The 20,073-nt window shown below is 40.1% G+C and overlaps 1 protein-coding gene across 1 annotated transcript in view; it reads right to left on the bottom strand.

Moving 5' to 3' along the window:
• COL9A3 (collagen type IX alpha 3 chain) overlaps window positions 1–20,073 on the bottom strand; it is a 56,165-nt gene that overhangs the window by 4,700 nt on the left and 31,392 nt on the right. Inside the window, exons 18-30 of the mRNA XM_044659644.1 lie at window positions 19,888–19,941; window positions 19,034–19,087; window positions 18,224–18,268; window positions 16,975–17,028; window positions 16,387–16,440; window positions 15,000–15,053; window positions 13,437–13,508; window positions 11,168–11,203; window positions 8,148–8,192; window positions 6,267–6,299; window positions 5,035–5,181; window positions 4,721–4,775; window positions 3,651–3,833 (exon numbers count right to left, since the gene is read on the bottom strand). Of these exons, the coding sequence (XP_044515579.1) occupies window positions 3,651–3,833; window positions 4,721–4,775; window positions 5,035–5,181; window positions 6,267–6,299; window positions 8,148–8,192; window positions 11,168–11,203; window positions 13,437–13,508; window positions 15,000–15,053; window positions 16,387–16,440; window positions 16,975–17,028; window positions 18,224–18,268; window positions 19,034–19,087; window positions 19,888–19,941 (886 nt within the window). The remainder of the gene's footprint in view (window positions 1–3,650; window positions 3,834–4,720; window positions 4,776–5,034; window positions 5,182–6,266; window positions 6,300–8,147; window positions 8,193–11,167; window positions 11,204–13,436; window positions 13,509–14,999; window positions 15,054–16,386; window positions 16,441–16,974; window positions 17,029–18,223; window positions 18,269–19,033; window positions 19,088–19,887; window positions 19,942–20,073) is intronic.

Genomic DNA, 20,073 nt, shown 5'->3' with positions numbered 1-20,073 from the left:
TCTAGGCATCTTATATCTCACATCCCTCAAATACTCTGATCTAATGGCAGTGGCCTCAAATACAAAATTCCATTTCCTCATCATGCATTTTCACTGGCTGTCCCCTGTGTCTGGAACTGCTTCCATCTTCATCTCCACCTCTTAGCTTCTCTGGCTTCCTTCAAGTCTCAAATTAGAGCTACAAGAAACCTTTCTTGATCCTCCTTAATGTCAATGCCTTTCCTCTGGTGGTTATCCTCAGTGGATGATAAATGTGAGAGTGAATAAATGCTGGGTGAAGCAGTGGGTAGAGTGTCAGAAGCACGCATCTTCCTGAGTTAATATATGGTCCCAGGCACTAGCCTTGTGACTCTGGACAGCCCATTCACCCTGTTTGCCTCAGTTTCCTCATGTATAAAATAAGATGGAGAAGGAAATAGCAAACCACTCCAGTGTCTCTGCCAAAAAAATTCCAAATGGGATTGGACTTGACTGAATGACAACAACGACAAAGGTATGGAAGTCTGTAGTTTGCACATGGTGTTTGTGTCTTGTCTCTCCAGTTAGATTGCAGTTAGATTCTCCTTGGAAGCATGGGTTATCTTGCTTTTGGACCCCAGCTCTTAGCTTAGTGCCTGGTACCTCACAGGCACTTAATAAGTGCTAGTTGACTGCTAGTTCACTATATTGAAATAGTTATCAAAATATTTTTTAAAAGTTCACAAGTCTCTATCAGACTATTTACTGCCTTGGGGTGGAGGGGGGAGGGAATCAGAATCACAAAATGTCAGAAAACAAGTATCAAAAATTGTTTTTTTTAGTTTTTAAAAATAAGTTCACAGGCCCCAAGTTAAGAACATTTGTACCAAGGAGCAGCAGCTAGGTGGCTCAGTGATAGAGTGTCAGGCCTGGAGACAGGAGGTCTTGTGTTCAAATTTGACTGTGTGATCCTGGGCAAGTCACTGAATCCTGATTACCTTGGCCTTCCTTAGCACTCTTCTGCCTTAGAACCGATACTTAATATCTATTCTAAGACAAAGTAAAGGTTTAAAGAAAATTTATACTAGACCTAATAGTTGTAATAATGCATATGATCCAGAAACCTGTTGTCAAAATACTTAATAAAAACAATGAAATTGGACCTAATATGGCTGACCAAATGAATCTCTTAATATTGTTTGCCCCCTATTGTTGACATTCCTAAATCACTGTACATAAAGAAAATAATTGTTAAGTAGACTAAATTCTTAAATTATTTTTAAAATGTTTAATGTGATAAACTGAATAAATGTGAGAGAAAGTTTTTGGAAATTCTGTATTTTCTAATTCTGAAATTTGTGCCTTTGAAAAAATTACATAAATTTATGTTAGTGATAAACCAAGAGTTGTGCTGCTGGGAGCCATGTTTTTAAATGAAACAGTCCTTTAAGTTAACTATGTGGTAAGTACGGATATACAACTGACTTTGCAGTAATAAAGTGAGTAAATATTGAAGACCATTTTTTTAACCCTGACCTTCCATCTTAGAAGCAATACTGTATTGGTTCTAAGGCAGAAGAGCAGTAAAGGCTAGGCAATGGGGGCTAAGTGACTTGCCCAGGGTCACACAGCCAGAAAGTGTCTGAGGCCAGATTTGAAGACCATTTTAAAATGGAGAATTTTGAAATGCACAGTAGTTCAAATTACTTGTAATTTCTTTTTTGTTGTTTGTTTTATTTTTTCCTATGTTAAGGTTTCCTACATTCAGAGTTCTGCTAAGAAAAAGGAGTCTCAAATCCCATTCTATGGGCTATACATCAGCTGCCGTATTCCGTTACTTTTCTTTCCTACACTAGACATAGCTTAAAAAACAACCACCACCACAAAATACCATCCACAAGGAAAAATAAGAAGTCATGTTAGGTAGCGAGGTAGCACAGTAAATTGAGCACGAGGCCTGTAGCTATGGAAGACCTGAGTTCAATTCCTACCTCAGACACTAAGAACCTGAGCAAGCCACTTAACTTTTGTCTGCCTCAGTTTCCTCAACTATAAAGTGGGGATAATCATAGCACCTACCTCCCAAAGTCGGAGTATGGCTCAAATGAGATAACATTTGTGAAGCACTTAGCCCAGTGTTTGGCACCCAGAAGACCCTATATAAATGCTAGCAGTTATTACCATCGTTCTATTATTACATACATTCTTTTTTTCATATTTGGTCTGTTTGAATTACAATTTCCTTAGCCATTCATCACAAACCTTCGTGTTTATCAGGAAATTCAGTATCATCTCTAAATACAGTTTACATGTGCATTTCTTAGCCTTACTTCATCTGATAAGGACCTACATTTATTCAATATTCACATGTTGGTAGAATTGAAATCAAGACATCAGTAATCAATGATTGATCCTCAAAGTAAGGATAGGGTCCAGACCTGATTTCAGCATCTTGGGGATTCCCTCTATAAATGCAGATTGGCACCTTCTCTGCATGCCTTGGCTGTTAAGGGAGAACAGGGGGAAGTTAAGGGATTTGCCCAGAGTCACACAGAGGCAGGACCAAAACTCAGGATTTTCTGGCTTTGAAACTGGCTGTTGAGAGGGCAGCTGGGTGGCTCAGTGATTTGGGAGCCAAACCCAGAAACAAGAGGTCCCAAGTTCAAATTCTTAGCTGTGTGACCCTGGGCAAGTCACTTAGTCCCCATTGCCTAGCCCTTACTGCTCTTCTGCCTTGGAACCAATTCACAGGTTTGATTCTAAGATGGAAGGTAAGAGTTTAAAAAAAAACAAAACAACTGGCCATCTATCCACAGTGCCATATTACTTCCGGTCTCCAAAATAGAACTTCACGTTGGGATTCTTCAAAGAGTATCTTCATTGTTCTTCCCTATTTTGCGGACCTTTGGCCTTGCATGTTTTACATTTTTCCTCAGAATATTTCCCCACAAACTGTCATCCTGATATGGTCTTGCAGTTATTTAATCTTTCTGCTGGGCTTAGGATGATGTAAAATAGACATAGAAAAGAGGAGACAAGATGTTCTCTTCCCTTAAAGAATTATAAACTAGATGCCATTTATCTCTCTTTTTATGTACACGTTAAATCCATTTTATAGCTAAACCTTGAAAGAAAGTGTATAATGTAGGTCAGCAGAGAGGAATGAAGAAGACACTTCAGGCCAGGAGCCTTCTGAGTAAAGATCAGAAATCAAGAACATGATTGTTCAACTTGACTAGAATTGTTCCAGACCTTCGATTTACAAGAAGTCATGATTTCTTCCTCCATATATTTCATCACTTTTTTTTAACCCTTAATTTCCATCTTAGAAACAATACCGTATATTGGTTCCAAGGCAGAAGGACAGTAAGGGCTGGACAGTGGGGGTTAAGTGACTTGCCCAGGGTCACCCAGCTAGGAAGTGTCTGAGGCCAGATTTGTGTTTCATTACTGTTTGTGGGTTATTCAGACCCCTAATCTCCCTTATGTTCCTCTTTTGTTCTTTAGCACCTCTACCTTAGAATATCTATCTGGGGTCAAGGAAGTGAGTGAAATAAAAATATAAAATATAAACAGATAAATAAAAACATAAAGCAATCTGTGGAAGTTTGGTACAATTCTGATTTGAGAGGAGCAGTTAAAATTGAAAGAACCCTTAATGGAATTCACAATATCAACAGAGCTGTACTCACCTCTGGGACCTGGATCTCCTAGCTCTCCCGTTGGACCTCGATACCCAGGTGGCCCTCGAGCACCAGGATGGCCAATAGATCCTACTGGACCTGGAGGGCCTGGGGGACCAGCTGGACCAGGTCGGCCAATTGATCCAGGAGTCAGAGGCTTCCTTAAGTTAGCAGCTAACTGTGCAATTTGTTCTTTTTTTGAAGGGAATGGGGAGATAGAAAAAAGTGTCAACTTTTGTTAAGTACACCAGATGGAAGAGAATTCATTTCTGTATTATCACAGATATTTTTAGAAAAAGCATAGAAACTCCATGCAGTCTTTTAAGAGCCAGACTCAATATTAAATTAAGAATTTCTCCTTTAAAGATGGAAATGTTTTATTGTTCTTGCATTGAATCACAGAGCCAAAACTGGTCTCCCTTTATGAATCATTCACACGAACATCATTCAATAGAAATAGGGGGAGGGCTAAAAAAGACTTTCACCGGTCATGGAATTCATCCCCAGATAAATTATGTCAGCGCCACATAGGATATATTCTTGTCCTAAACAGTCACTCAGATTCAACTAAGACAACTTTTGGGGTCTGGCACAGAGACACACAAGTGAAACTTAATTTCTATTGTTTCTTTTATATCAGGATTTGGAGTATTTTCCGAGGTCTCTCATTGAAACATTTTAACTAGTTACCCTCCCAAAGACTGTATCTCTGTCTCTGGCCCATGATGATGGTGGTGGTGACAGTGGCACATTATTGCCACCACTTTATCTTTGTTTAACAGTTTCCAATTTTCAAAGCACTTGTTATCTCAGTTGATAAATCCAATATCCTGAGGTAAGAAGGAGCAGGACAATGGCCCTTCCCCACTCTGCCTCAAAGCCCTTCTGCCTTCTCCTCTCAATGGCGCAAACTGCGTTCCCTTCTCTCTATTCCTCTCCATTACCAGCTTCCATACAGGCAGAAGCAGGAGGATAGGAATGGAGTTTTCTAGATAACTAACTATTCTGTATTTAGTTAAATAGGTGGAAAGTACAGGTCGAGATTTGTATTTTATATAACTGCCCAAGCCCATACTCACCACTAATCATTCCTCCACACAGTTCCCTTATGTGTTGTTCACTGGCTTCTTTACCCTGAAATCACCAATTTTTTTTAAAGCAAATCAGACCACAGATAACCTTTTTGATACCCAATGTACAATTCAACTGGATCAATAAATGTTCGTCCTTGCAAAGAGACTCTGCCCTGTGTGTGTGTGTGTGTGTGTGTGTGTGTGTTTAATCCTATTCATCACAGGTCCAGCCCTTAACCCCATTCCCCCATCTATAAATTCAGCCACCATTCAGATTCCAGTATGTATCTATTTTCAGAAAGACCAAAAAGAATACTTACAGGAACCCCAGGCTTTCCAGTAATTCCAGGGATACCTTGCAGCCCCTGGAAGCCTGCTGGACCAGGATGGCCTGGAAGCCCTTGGACACCAGCAGTTCCATTAGGACCCTGAATACCTTTAGGGCCCAGCTCGCCTCTACTACCTGACTAAAAGAAAAATAATAATAAAATGAACAAAAATAGCCAAAACCTAAAAATGTGGGAAAAAATTCAGAATTAGAATATACAAACCATTTCTTAGTTTTTGCAGGCCTGTTTGGAAAATAGTCCTTTGAAAGCTTTTCTCAAATACTTTTCTATTAGACAAAAACTTCCTAGAAAATGTCTTTCATATCAGTCACTCATAGGTGCTTTACAGCTAATACCCATAAAATATTGCTTATTAATTACCACAAACACTATTTGCTAAGCATATCACTTGGGCTTTATGTATTCTCAGCTTCAAAATGACAAAATATTTCTTGTTTTTGAATTTTAAAAAATCTGATTTTCAGTTTCAAATTCTCTTCTCCTCTACTCCTTCCATTGAGAAGGCAAGAAATACAACACCAGGGACAGCTGGGTGGCTCAGTGGATTGAGAGCCAGACCTAGAGACAGAAGATCCTGGGTTCAAATCTGGCCTCAGACACTTCCTAACTGTGTGACCCTAGGCAAGTCATTTAACCCCTATTGCCTAGACTTATTGCCCTCCTGCCTTGGAACCAATATACAGTATTGATTCTAAGACAGAAAGTAAAGGTTAAAAAAAAGTGATGAAATACATGGAGGAAGAAATCATAACTATATATACATTATATTGATTCTAAGGCAGAAGATAAGGATTTAAAAATATATAATACCAATTATACATATGAAAATATGACAAAGTTAAGAGTAGTCAAGTGGTCTAACCCTCGTCACTCCTATCTCCCTAAATAATTCCCCATTTTTGCTTTATTTACTACTCTGGATTGGTTTTCATTCAAGCTGTTGCTTATGCATTTGGAAACAAATGAACCATAAATTCCAGTCCAGAGGAGAATTAAGCAAATGGCAGGAAGCTGGTTAAGTGCAATCTCTCCCTGCCCCATAGAGCCACCCTTAAAAAGAAAGAAAAAAGAATCATTGTAAAACTCAGGAAATGTTGGAGTCCTTGGAGAGGGTCCTCATATGATCAGATCCATTTTCCAGAAATATGATAAACATAAGCATTTTGAAACTTTCCAGGGTAAACTCTTCAATAATCACTTACCTCTCCTTTCTGTCCCACAGGACCATTAGGACCCTGGAAAAAGAAAAAAGGGGAGGGAGGGGAGAATGCATGTTTAAAAGATTGCTGCCTTTTTGGGGGGCTTAGCTAAAAGCCACAAATATACCAATTTAAAAGAAGTACATGAACCTAGTTATAGGCATATTGTCTTTTTAAAAGTATATTTGATAGATACTTTGCCTTTCTATTCCAGTCATTTCACAATATGAGCATGTTCTTAAATGCTCACGCTGGTGGAGCAGCTCAGGGGACAACGTGCCAAGCCTGGATTCTGGATGATGTGGACTCAGATCTGGCCTCAGATATTTCCTAGTTTTGTGACACCTAACCCCAAGTGCCTAGCCCTTACTGCTCTTCTGTCTCCGAAGAGATACTAAGCCAAAAGGTAAGGGTTTAAGAAAGTAAAAAAAAAAAAATGTTAACACTAGATTCCTTAGCACTACAAGGCTGCGTAGTTTGGAAGTCTAGTCCCATGTCTGATACAGCACCATAAACCATATGTCTGTCTCATTGGTCATCTGATTTAGAAATCAAACTAGCAGTAGACTTGTTCCCTGTAAGAGGAGGAATTGACATGAGAAGCTTGTTTGAGATAGGCTTATTCTTCCCACGAAACCATCGCCTTCATCATTGATACAATTCAGCCAAGTGGAAGGTTTCCTAACGAACAGTCAGGGATGGTTTTACTCGTCTCCCTTTTCTCCATCCCCAGCAGCCAAGGGGTATTCAAGCTCAAATCCTCATGTCCCAGAAAGAATTCTTGTGTTTGTAGTTCCTTAGCCTCGAAGAAGTGATTGTAATGATAGAGATTAGACCTAAGACCTTGAAAATTCAGTGAGCTGCTGTGGTGAGACTACAGCAAGTGCATGATGAGAAGCATATCCATTTCATCCAAAGACCCAGAGGAAATTGAATGGCCATCTTTGAAAGACCAATTACTTTAAAGCTAGATAGAATTTCTGAAATCCATATTAGGCCCATAGTCGTTAACATTAGGAGACCCAATCTGGATAAGTTACTGGCCTTGGGGCCAGAAATTCAGCAGCTGAATTCCTTTTGGTTCTAAGGTAGCCAGTGGAGGTTGTATACCTTTTTACCTTCAGAACAGTCCATCAAAACAAGTGCAAGAAATACTTCTTTTATTTTATAGGACGTAGCCAAAATTTATGAGGAGAATCATTTCCTACAGCTAAAACTCTACATCAAATAGTTCTATAGTGAAAAGGAATACATAGATGATCTCAGTCATCCCGCTTTGGAAAAGTTTATGCTATCTGTGAATTATTATTTCAGTGTTATTAGCATCCTTCTGTCATACATTTTATCAGGACATGGTTCTCAGGGACAACATATTCTTTAAAAGCACAGGCTACCACAGATCCTGCCAAATGGTAATGGCTTCACATTTAGATTCACCACTCTATGTCTCAGGACTCGCCTTGCCAAGAGGGCCATCATTAGTAGACTGACCACAAGTTGATGGGAGGTTTGGGTTTTTTGGCCACAACTTAAGAAGCCACGTAGTAAGACATGATGAGGCTATTGTATGCTTCAGTGGATGGAGTGCCCCTGCTGATGCATCTCAGGACTTTTGAAGGATTAAAAACATAGTTATTGGGGATAACTTGAAACAGCCTGGATCCTCTTCTTTCCATTCCTAGGACATTGTGCACAGCTGTCCACTAAAAATAAATGGTGTTGCCTATTGTGATTCAGTGTTGTGAATTTCTATATTCTTACACTCAGAGCTCTTTCTTTTGAATTCTTATCTACAAATTCTAAATTTCCCTTTTAGAGTTCCCATTGGACTTGGATTGCTTCCATTGCTAGTGAATTTTAAAGATGAATTCAGTCAAACATTACCAGTTCTCCTTTGTCCCCAGGAAGACCATCAGCTCCAGCAATACCCTGAAAATGACATACCTCAATATTAATAGACCCAACTATATGGAGATGTCACCCTCAGTCCAACTCTGATGTTAAGGAATTGAGTGATTTTAACAGCAAATTTGATATAAGCCAAGGTCAATAACAATTCAATCTCTGTAATACATAAACAGAGTATTTGACAATGAATATTATTGTATGATCCTACTTTATTAGACCATTTTTCTAGCTAAATTAATTAGTACCTAGCTAGTTTAGAGCTATATTGTTTCAGATTTGGGAACATCCGGGTTACATCCAGTGCATCTATCATTACTACTGCCACTTAGTTTTGGTGGGATAGGATTTTAAATTGAACTCTTCTAATCTCTTGCATATACAAAGCAGAAGAACCAGAGCTTCAATCCAGGGGTATGAAAACAGGATTGAAAAATTATACCTGAGGACCTGGAGACATAACCACAAAATTTTCCCTCCAGATGAATGAAGATGTATGCATTCAAAGTAGCTTGGTTCTTCCCTCCTGGCCTCCACTACACTCTCTCAATCTGTCCTTTCTATCTAAGTGGGGATGACCTGAAAATCACTATTACAATGGTGGTGTTAGACTTAAAAACAAAACTGCTTACTTCTACCTCTGCCCCCAAATCAATGACTGCGTGTGTCACTGTGGAAATTTTTTTTCTGGGAATGATTTAGACTAGATGACCACCCAGGCCCGTTCTAACCCTGAAAGTCTGTGAATACTTGATTTACCCAAATGGAGATCAGATCTTAACGTGAGAGATAAGGATCCTTAGGAATCCTGCATCCATCACAATATCTCTCCTCAGCCCTCTCTCCCATATCACTATTTTGGACACTGAACTTTTTATTTGTCAGCAATAGTCTGAGAATTGGACTGGCATGCAACCTAGGTGGTTGTCTTACTAAATCTTGAAATTCGTCATGCTAGAGATAAAGAAGACTCTAGACAGAACCAGGACATGAACCACAGGGAAAGAGGGAAAGAAAAAAGGCAACCAAAAATAAGGGTAGATAAAAATGCCCACAGTCTACTCATTATCTTCCCTTATAGAATGTCTCTCCTATTAAACTAAACTGATTGCCCAAAATTGAATCTGAATCAAGGCATAGGTTTTGCTAAGAAAGAGTCACTGCCTTCTAATTCTCATGAAAACTTGGCTTCATCTGAAGAAACTCACTTACATGAACTACAAAAAAAAATTGTGAGATGTTTGGGAGAGTAGTTGAAAACTGAATAAAGACAAGGAAGTCCAAAATGAAGCCTGGTTTGCAGCAACGATCTCAATTCCGTATAGGACATATTATAGGATCATTGGAATGCTAATAGGATCGCTCGGTACTTAGAATCTGGAAATGAAGACATTAGAGCTGCTAGTTAAATCTAGACAAGGGAAGTCCTGCTCCATCCTGGATACCTTATTGACAATAGGTCCATCCATCATCTTTGTAGCTACAAAGGACAGCTCTCTGATTGGATCCATGCATTTCTGTCTCCTACCATGAGAGGGCGTCTGCCACTAAGTCATCACTGGAGAGACCTGACTAAGGACCTGCTACCTAGCTGGTATCACCATCGTCACTGACTGCTGTGTGATTCCTCATATGACTTGGGATTGCAGCAACTGATGTCGATATGTAGATTTCCACTGGGGGTGAAGCCCGGAAGTCATTTTTTAAATATGATCAGCACAAGATATTTCTGTAAAACGATGAAATGTGTAATGGTCTCCTCTCCTTAGGAGTTTAATGCATCTGTCAATAGGAAAAGAGCCTGCCCTTGTTCTAGAAACCCAACAGAAGCAGCAGTAGCTGAAGCACCCTCATATGGTCAGCAGAGAATGCTTAGCATCATCGTAGGGGGAAGTTAGTCACAACAGCTATTTCTGTGGCATAAAGGACCACACACACTCATAAAGTTGTTCAGCCCAGCTTTCTCCAAGAATCTTCCTTTGTTGCCTGTATTGGCTTTGGACAGGTATGGTGACAAAGCACAGGGTCTAATAGTTGAAAGAATGAAGCTGCAGAATTGTAGGATACGCAGATGTGCTGTTTGAGGCATCTACCTGAGTGCAGAGAAGCTGGTAACCAAAAGGATAACCACCGGGCAATGGACTTTCACGGCTACAATTTATAAAACCACTGACTAAATTGTGGAGGGTTATAATCTGCATCACTGGAGAGCCCTGCGGAAATCACGAGCCTTCTACAGTTTGCTCATTCTAGAGAAAAGACCAGAAATTGAACCACTCCTTTTTTATTTTCACTAAAATAGTAAAGAGAAATATTCTCTTTAAGATCATTTTAAGACTAGGGGTAGCTAGGTAGTTTTGTGGATAGAGCCAGGTCTGGAGATGGGAGATCCTGGATTCACATCTGGCATGAGACCCTTCCCAGCTGTGGGACCCTGAGCAATCACTTAACCATAATTGCTTGGCCCTTATTGCTACTTAGTATCGATTTTAAGATGGAAGATAAGGATTCAAATGAAAGAAATTGTTTTAAGGCTTCTAACGCCACCCCTATGATCCAGGTATCAAACAGAAAGAAAGTGGGAAACTTGTTTTAGAAAAGCCCAAGCCTTGACACGACCATGCTTTTTTGCCCCATGAGGGTTGCTTGCAATGGTTTATGTTCCAGCAACAGAACACTCTTTTCCTAAGTGGTGAGGTCTAGAGGTTTGATATGTCATACAAGTGACATTCTCTGTACTCATCCCAAGAGAGATATCTATGGTAAATCTATCATCAGGGAATGGGGTGCCACTTAAAGAAAAAAGTGTGAATTATAAACCAGTTTGGAGTCAGAGAAGATGAGGAACTCTTCTATTCATAGAAAAGCCTGTGTGGCACAGACTAAAAGAAGGAAAGCCTCTTTCTGTTTTGGGTTTTAGTTTTTTTAGACTATATGTCGATAGGAACTGTATCTAATCTGAAAGAAAAACCAACAAGGAACTTGGCAACTCCACTCACCTGGTTTCCTTTGGGACCCACAGCTCCTCCTGGGCCCTAGAGAGGGGGAGAAAAAGCAGCTGAATGGAGGAATGACACCAGTTCCTAATGTGGTAAGGGCATTGTCACTGAGCCAGCCAGCAGCCAAACTCAGCGACAGAGCTCTGGGACCTTTCAAACTGCAGTTTGTATTCACAGAGAATTACAATAAGATTTAAGAAAGTATTTGACAGTTATTGGGGAAGATTCTTTCCCCTCTTCCTTTTTTAAATATAAAGATGAAACATATTTAAATTTTTCTCCATGAATAAAAAGCAAAGACAAAAATTGTTTTTAATGATCGTTAGCCTGAATGTTTTTTCCTTTAACTGAACCTTACAGGAGAACCTGGCTCATATTGCTGTGCATTCTTGAACAGGAGCAATGAAAGCCTTTATTGATATGTTCCCCAGCTTAGCAACTATCCTACCTCTCTGGGCTTCTATGTCATCTCAGGGGCCCCTAGAGCTTTGGGGTAATTTTTCCCAACCTCTGGAATGTCTAGCTTTTAGGTTAACAAAGGGCCCACTGTCCTAATTCCACTGGGCCCTGACTTATACTGAACTTCCATCTTCAAGGATAAATCTACTTCTGAGGCATTAACTTCCCTCCATTTCCCTAGTTGACTGCCATGGTGCCCTGGAAGGTAGGTGTGTCTATGTTTAGCGTGAGTCTATCCTGTCCCAACAAGACATTCTTTTAAGAGAAAGAGGCATTTTATTGAGTGGAAGAAGGGAAATCAAAATGCCTGGATTATCTTGAGATGTTTGTGAGATAATTCAAATTCATCATGTTTTCTGTTATAAGAATATTCCATCACATTCCAATTTGTTAAGCTATTTTCCAATCAGTGAGAATTCAGTTGGTTTTTAGTTTCCAGTTGCTATGAACACTTTTTGTGAATGCAAAAAGTGGAAACAAAGTAGAAGCCCATTGATTAGGGAATGGCTAAACAAGTTTTTATATACAAATATAATACAATAACATTCCACTAAAAGAAAAATAAAATTAGATGTGCTGAATACAGAGAACCATGGTAAGACATATGAACTGAAGCTAAGTGAAGTAATCAGTGGAAATGGAAAGAAAACATTCCATCAATTGAAACTGAATGCTGTGAAATTAGAATGACAAAGGAAGAAGGTATCTCTTGTCCTCTGTAGAGGTGGAGGACTATAGATAGATATGGACTATTTCACATAATGTCAGTTTTTTAAGATGTTTGGTAAATTTTGCTAAATTCCTTTTCCCATTTTAAATTCTTTGTTATAAGAGGTGGTTTTTCTGGAAGGGAGTTAGGGACATCTTGAGAAATGTAGGTGAAAGAACAAAATATATTAATACAAAGTTTTTCTTAAGGTTATGTTATGGTGATAAACTTAAGAACTCTGATCAACACAATGACTAACCATGATTCTATGGGACTTATGATGAAGCATGCCTCCCATTTATGATGGAAAAGTGAGAAGACTTGTATGTTTTTTGGATATGACCAACAAGATTTTGCTCTTCTTGACTATACTTATTTGTAATGACAGCTTTGTTTTTCTTTTTCAATTAGGCAGGAGGTGGGAAACAGAGAAGGCAAGTTTTCATTTACTGAAAAAAAATTTTAATTTGTTAAAAAGCACTCTTTTATTATTTTGGTATACATATGGTCTTTCCGTCTTTTACTGCTTTGGGGTGTGTGTGTGTGTGTGTGTGTGTGTGTGTGTGTTCTGAAATTGGATCTCCATGTCAAAGGATAAGAAGAGTTTGCCAACTTTTCTCTAATAATTCTACATTGTTTCTGGAATATGAGACACTAGTTTGGTATTTTTTTCTAAGAGTAAATAAATTGATTTGCCACAGTTGTAATTGTTTTTACAGTCAGTGATTGTCATTGAACAGCTTTAGGAACACTGTGGAATAGTAAAAAGTAAATATAGAGGATTATAAGTTAAAAAAAAAAACCTAGGTACAAAATCTAGCAGTGCCACTAAATTCTTGTGTAACTTTGGGCAAGTGATTTCCCCTCAGGTTTTTTTTTTTTACTATAAAAAGAAGTTGTATTAGAATATCTCTAATGTTCTTTCTAACTCTAATATTTCTATAATGTCTCTACCATGTTAAATATGGATGTGAGGCAAAGAATTCACTCTTCAATGCCATAAACTTTTCAAAGAAGGTGGCACAGAAGAACTAATTCATTGATCTCAGAGAAAATCACAACAGCCCATTGCTTCTCTCAGGATAAGACTATTTCACTTACCCTGTCTCCAATACCACCTCTAAGGCCCTGGGGGCCTGGCAAACCAGGATCTCCAATGCTGCCTTTCCGACCCTGTAGACAATACAGCAAAGGGCAAGTTGATTATTGACATTTCTGAAAAATGACTCCAAGATAACAAAAGTTCCTCCCATGATGGAGCTCATTCTCTGTACTCATAACTCAAGAGATAATTAACATTAGGCACAAGGGAATACAAGGAGGGAAGAGTTGAGCAACAATCCCACTTTTTTTTGTGGCAACAAAGGTTGGGTAACAAGGTTATATCCTGCAGGGAAGAAAATTTCATCTCTTAATGTTTCTCAATCTGCTCTTTCTCCCCTCCCACTAGACTGCAAATCTCTGAGGATAGCCACAACATCATTTTTCATCTTTTCATCCCCTATACAGATTGTAAAACAGGGTGTGATCATAGATGCATAATACATTTTTTATTTAAATTGAAAGCTTTTGTCCATTAAACCCACCACAAACCTAGATTCCTTTTCCCTTAACACCTGCCTCAGTTTATCTTGCTACACAGGCAGTTTTTTAATTATACACAGAGATGTTGGGGTGTTAGAGAGGGGAGAGAGAAGGTGACAGATCACCAAGGACAATGTGAAAAACCATTTTTAGATGACAGTGCTCTTGTGGACAGCACATTTAATCCATAACATTAGATAATCCACAATCATGGATAATATGGAAAGGCAAAACAAAAAAAATGACTTCTACTTGGACCCTGGGATGCATTAAGTAATATTTTCTGCATAGTAATATCCTCCGGCTTCCTAATTATGTCTCTCAGTCAGTGGAATCACCCCAGGCTCCGATAAGTAGGTTTTCACCTTATTTTGCTAGGATCCAGATCTTTATCTCACTTCCTGCTCATCTCCAAACCAAGCCACCTCTACTCCAGTCATCCTCCCTATGGGAAACTGGACTCATTCCCTAGAATCACTCTGGGCTTTGAAAGGGAAACACTTGAGTTTCCTGGATTCAGGCTCACCCCTCAGCCATCTCCAAAAAGTGCCACTGTGGACCTACCCATTCCCTGACTCTTACTCTCTTCTTCCCTTTATACATTGCCTTCCCCCTTAGAATATAAGCTCCTTGAGGAGACGGACTAGTTTGCTTACTTATATTTGTATTCCCAAAGCTTAGCACAGCCCTTGGCACATAGTAAATCCTTAATAAATGTTTTACCTATCTAAAATCAGGCTGTATTTCCAGAACACCCAGTGCCAGGTGCCAGGTGACTGATGTAAGCTGACCATGTTTACCCATTCTATGAGTAGCCTGATTCATTGACTTTTACCCTCCCTGACTGCTGTATTAGACTCCAGCCAGAAGCAGCCCAAGATTGCAGCCACTACTCAGTCTTCCAATCACATGCTAGGAAAGAGCCAACAGAAAGGGGACCTCCACACTTTTGTTCTCTTCCCTTGTCACTGGACCCCTTTTCTTCCATATAGAAACAAATAGTTCTTCCCAGATATTATTCCTGGTGATTAGTACCAAATTCCTTACCATATCCCTTGCTAATCTAATGACTTTACTGACCTGGAAGCCTCTGACTCCAGGGGGTCCTGGTGGGCCCTGCAGACCAAGAGCCCCCTGAAAGACACAAGAAATAAACATCATTAAGGAACGCGGTTCGGAGGCAGCTATTGAGAAGCAACAGCACAAATAAAGAATTTTGGTGGAGGGAGATGGGTGACATTAAAGGGACATAACAAAGAAGTATGTAATAAAGAAGGAAGGGGTTGCTTCTTTACCCCTCTACTTCTAATTTGTCTTGAGATTCCTCATGATGGGTCTTTGGGGAAAAGCCCTTAACCCTGAGCCCCCAGAATATCAAGGATCTGGTGAAATAAATGACAGGTTGAAAGATGCAAAGACAAAGGCTGAGAGAAGCTGAGATTTTGATCTATAATCAGAGAGAAAGAATATAGACCTGCTTACCAAATCCAGGTATGGATTTCGCAGAAGTAGTGACCCTTCTTCAAACTTGGGAGTTATTTTAGAATTAATTAAAGGCCATCCTCTACTTGACACAGATAGGAGCAAACTTATAAAACTTTTTTGGCTTCTTCCCCAAGAGTAGGCATAGGCTGTAAATACTGTGAGTTCAGGAAGGACTTATGGGGCTGGGGGATGAGGTGAAAGAAATCTAGAGCTACTGAGGGGAAAGTTGAAGGTAATTCAGACTTTTTTGACTTTTGAAGTTATGAAGGAAAAGTTTAGCCTCTCCAAACCAGACCTGTTGGAATTGGAAAGCTGGGCTCCCTATGGAAGGTTATGGGGTTGACCCGGGAGAAATGGTCACCAGGTAAGATCCTTCTCCTCAGGCGCTTAGCTGAAATAAGCCAATAGCTTCTCCTCTTCCTCTTCCTCCTCCTTCTCACTTACCTTCCATCTTAGAATCAATATTGATTCTAAGGCAGAAGAGTGGTAAGGGCTAGGCAATGGGGGTTAAGGGATGTGCCCAGGGTCACACAGCTGGGAAGTGTCTGAGGCCGGATTTGAACCTAGGACCTCCCATCTCTAGGCCTGACTCTCAATCCACTGAGCCACCTAGCTGCCCCCAAGCTGATAACTTCAAAAATGACACCAGTTCCCTGGGATCAGAATGCAGGATAACGTGGGAATCCTTAACTTTGAGGCAACTATCTCTTTCACCCAACACAAAGGCCATTCCACAGCCACTTAAGGGGAAGGGAAGAGAACAGTCAGTTTTCCTCTATGGTCTTTCCTGGTCTTCTCAGTCTCCATGTTCCTAACACAGAACCTAGGAAAAGCTATCTAGGGCCATGCTAAAAAGCCTAGATGCCTTTGGTGTGTCAGGGAAAGCATCTTTGTTGTGGTCGCATGACTTAGCCATCCCACTCAGTACTACTTGATTTGGGTTATGTTTGTGAAGGTTAAAACTGAGTCACTCATTACTCACCGATGATCCCCTATGTCCAGCCTCTCCTCTCTCCCCAGGAATTCCAGCATCTCCCTATAAATACACAAAAAGATAAAGGTCAAGGAGGGTAGTGAATAACATGAAAATGATATAGCTGCGAGAGTACCAGAATCCCTCACTTCCATCTCCCCCATCCATGTACTTTACCATAATGAAGCAGAGACAGGCCCAATATTTTCATTACCTGCTGTCAATGGGATGATAAACGATTGGCTGAGTCAGCCAGAAAAGTGGATGAAAAGAGATTGGAATAGTAATAAAATAATAGCTAGCATTTATGTAATGCTTTAAGGTTCCCAAAGCATTTTAAAAATATTACCTCCTCCTCACAACAATCTTGGGGAAATGGATACTATTATTGTTCCTATTTTACTGATCTGGAAACTGAGGCTGAGAGGTTAAGTGACTGGTTCAGTTGCCGTGCAGCTAGTCAGCATTTGATGTAGGGTTAGAATTCAAGTCTTTCTGATTCTATGTCCAGTGCTCTATCCACTACACCACCTAGCTGCCTAAAAATAAGAGACCTTGAAAAATTCCAGGAGCAGAAGAAACAGCACTTATACTTACAGGCATACCAGGCTCTCCTGAAGGGCCAGCTTCACCTAGCTCTCCTTGTTTACCCTGCAAAAAAGGAAAGAACTCTCAACAATAGTATACTGCGTCCTTTATCTAGAGAAATGCCCATCCTTCCCCCAAATTTTTGTCTCATAGAGTTATGAATGAAAATCATTAAATAATCTTGAAGCTGGGAGGGACTTTAGCTAATAATAATAACTAGTATTTGTAAAGCCTTTAAGATTTGTAATGCATGTTACAAAGATTATCTCATTTTATCCTAACAACCCTGAGAGGTCCACATTTTACAGATGAGGAAGTTGAGGCAGAGAGAGGTTGTGACTTACCCAGAGTCATATACCTAGTAAAGATCTGAGAGTAGAGGTGCTCTATTCCCTGTGCCACTTAGGGAGTCATCTAGTCCAAACCTCTCATTTTACAAATGAGGAAACTGAGCCTCAGAAAGGGGAAGGAACTTGTCCAAGTTTACATAGCTAGTAGGTGTTGAGGTTGGGACTGCAGACAAAGCTTCTTGATTCTGGAGTGGCTCTTTCTTCTGTACCAGTGGTTCTCGAACTTTTTGGTCCCAAGGCCCCTTTATACTTTAATAATTTTTGAGGATTCCTTCATATTTCTAAAAATTATTGAGGACCCTAGAAAACTTTTGATTATATGGGATATGTTTATTGAGAGTTACTATATTAGAAATTTAAATGGATAATTAAAAAATATGTATTAACTTATTTAAAATAATGATTAATTTATTGCATGTTAACATAATATTTTAAATGAAAAATAACTATATTTTTCAAAACAAAAAATAGTGAGAGGAATAGGGCTGTTTTATGTTTATATATATGTTTGCAATTCTCTTTAGTTTCTGGCTTAAAAGAAGACAAAATGGATTCTCATATCTGCTGAATTCAACCTGTTATGATATTGTTTTGGTCGTATACAAAGAAACATAATCTTACACAAACAACAGTTGGAAAAGGATGGCAAATAACATCTTATAATTGTTATGAAAATAACTTCAACCTCCTGGAGTCCCTGAAAGGGTGTCTGGAACCCTGTGGTCCTCATGGTATAGGGACCCCTGCCCTATACCATGTTACCTTTAGGCAGGAGGAGAGACATCCCAAAAGAGAACCGAGAAGATAACTGTCCTTCATAGAATGACAGCTGGAAGCTTCAGTCATGATGACAAACTTCCTCAGCCCTCCCACTGAAACCATGACCTTGAGAGAAAGAAACCACTTACCAGCTCTCCCTTCTCGCCTTTGGCCCCAGCTCGTCCAGGCAGCCCCTGGCCAGACAGAAAGGCACGCCAACTGGTCAGAGAGTGAGTTGAGCTACCAGTCCTAGTACTGTCATGCATCATTCTGAGTCCACATATATCCCACATGCTTCTGGTTTTCTACTTCATACATACACATTTTGCCTCTTCAACTAAACTATAGGATCCTTGAGGACAAGGGCTCTATTTTCCGGTAAAGAGTAATTGTTCAAATGACTTGTGGAACATTAAAGCAAAAATTCCCAAGTACTTAAACTTCTTCCCTGTGCCTTTTTAGCTTAGCATAGTACCTAGCACATAGTAGGCACTTAATAAATGTTTATTGGATTCTGCCCCAGGAGGGAAAATCCCTCCATGGAGCACACCTCAGAGAAAGACATTAAACAGCTAGCAATTTCTCCTATACAACCTCCCCATATCCCTATTTACACTCCTTCCAGATATGGGGCATTGACCAGGAAGGAAGGCAGGTGTACACAGGGTTCCCCAGGCCCCCATCCCCACCACGTATATGCACGCCTACACAAATATTCCAGCCCTGCCATTAATGACATGACAGTTTTCTGGACATCTTGTCTGCCCTGTTGGCTTCTCACAAAAGAGACCCTGTAAATCTATGGAGCTCTTCTCCATGGCTCCTGCCCATCCCACTTGCTTTGCTTACTGTTCATTCCTTGGATGATCCTTAACATAGACATTCTGAGCCCTTCTTCTAACCCCACTCCCAACATTCCAGTGCCCGAATAGCCATGGAAGACTCTTACGTATACTTACAGGGAGTCCATTGGGACCCTTCTCTCCAGGAGCACCAAATCTAGCTGCTTCACCCTATGGAAACAGAGTGATTAGGAGAGAGAATGAAGGTGGGAGGTGGGGAGAGGAGGGAATTGGCAAAACTCAGACTATGGAAGGGCTCTCACATGTAAGCAGGTAATATCCTGTCCTGTTTTATTCTTTTCATTTCTTTTAAAAGCCTCACTTGGCATCTTAGAATCAATACTGGGTTTTGGTTCTAAGGCAGAAGAGCAGTAAGGGCTAAACAATGGGGATTAAGTGACTTGCCCAGGGTCACACAGTTATGAAGAATCTGAGGCCAGATTTAAAGCCAGAACCTCCCATCTCTGGAACTGGCTCTCAATCCACTGAGCCACCTAGCTGTTCCCATGTCTTATTCTCTTCAAAATGTGAGTCCCAGTTTTGCAAAAGGAGTGTGAATCACCTGGCGACAAGGAGTGTCTTTTCTACTTTTGCCTGTTTCCCCCACAACGAAGATAAGCATACCTCTTTGGTCCTCAGGAAATGCCCTCAATACTAAGCTGAATGTAGAGCCTCAAACTTCTTGATTGCTCAGATTCCTTTTCTGACCATTGCTAGGCTCAGACCCCAACATCTGTCATCACTCACCCACAATTACCTGACCACACCATGTAGCACATGCCACAGACATAGCCTCGGCCTGGCATTTTATGGGGGTGAACATTAAATATCTGGCTATTCATGGATTTTCTCCAGGACTAGTCACATTCCCTAAGGACCAAAGCCAAGGACTAAGCCTTGGAAGCTGTCCCAGAAAAGATATGAATGAAATAGAAATGATTCCACAGGAAGAAGAGATGTTGACTACAGACCTTCTCACCATCATATCCAGGGATCCCATCTCTGCCATCTTTGCCAGGCATACCCTGCAAACAAGAAAAAATAGCAGTCCTTCCTCCTTTCATTGCAGGGGTGGGGTCTTTAGGTGCAGAATGCCCCTTTACTGTCAGCCATAGTTGAAGAGATTACTGAATTGCTTTTTTTTCTCCTTTCTTTTA

This window comes from Gracilinanus agilis, chromosome 2 (genome assembly GCF_016433145.1).
Source record: "Gracilinanus agilis isolate LMUSP501 chromosome 2, AgileGrace, whole genome shotgun sequence".
In the NCBI taxonomy this organism is placed as follows: Eukaryota; Metazoa; Chordata; class Mammalia; order Didelphimorphia; family Didelphidae; genus Gracilinanus; species Gracilinanus agilis.
This window is presented reverse-complemented; position numbering and strand designations above follow the sequence as displayed.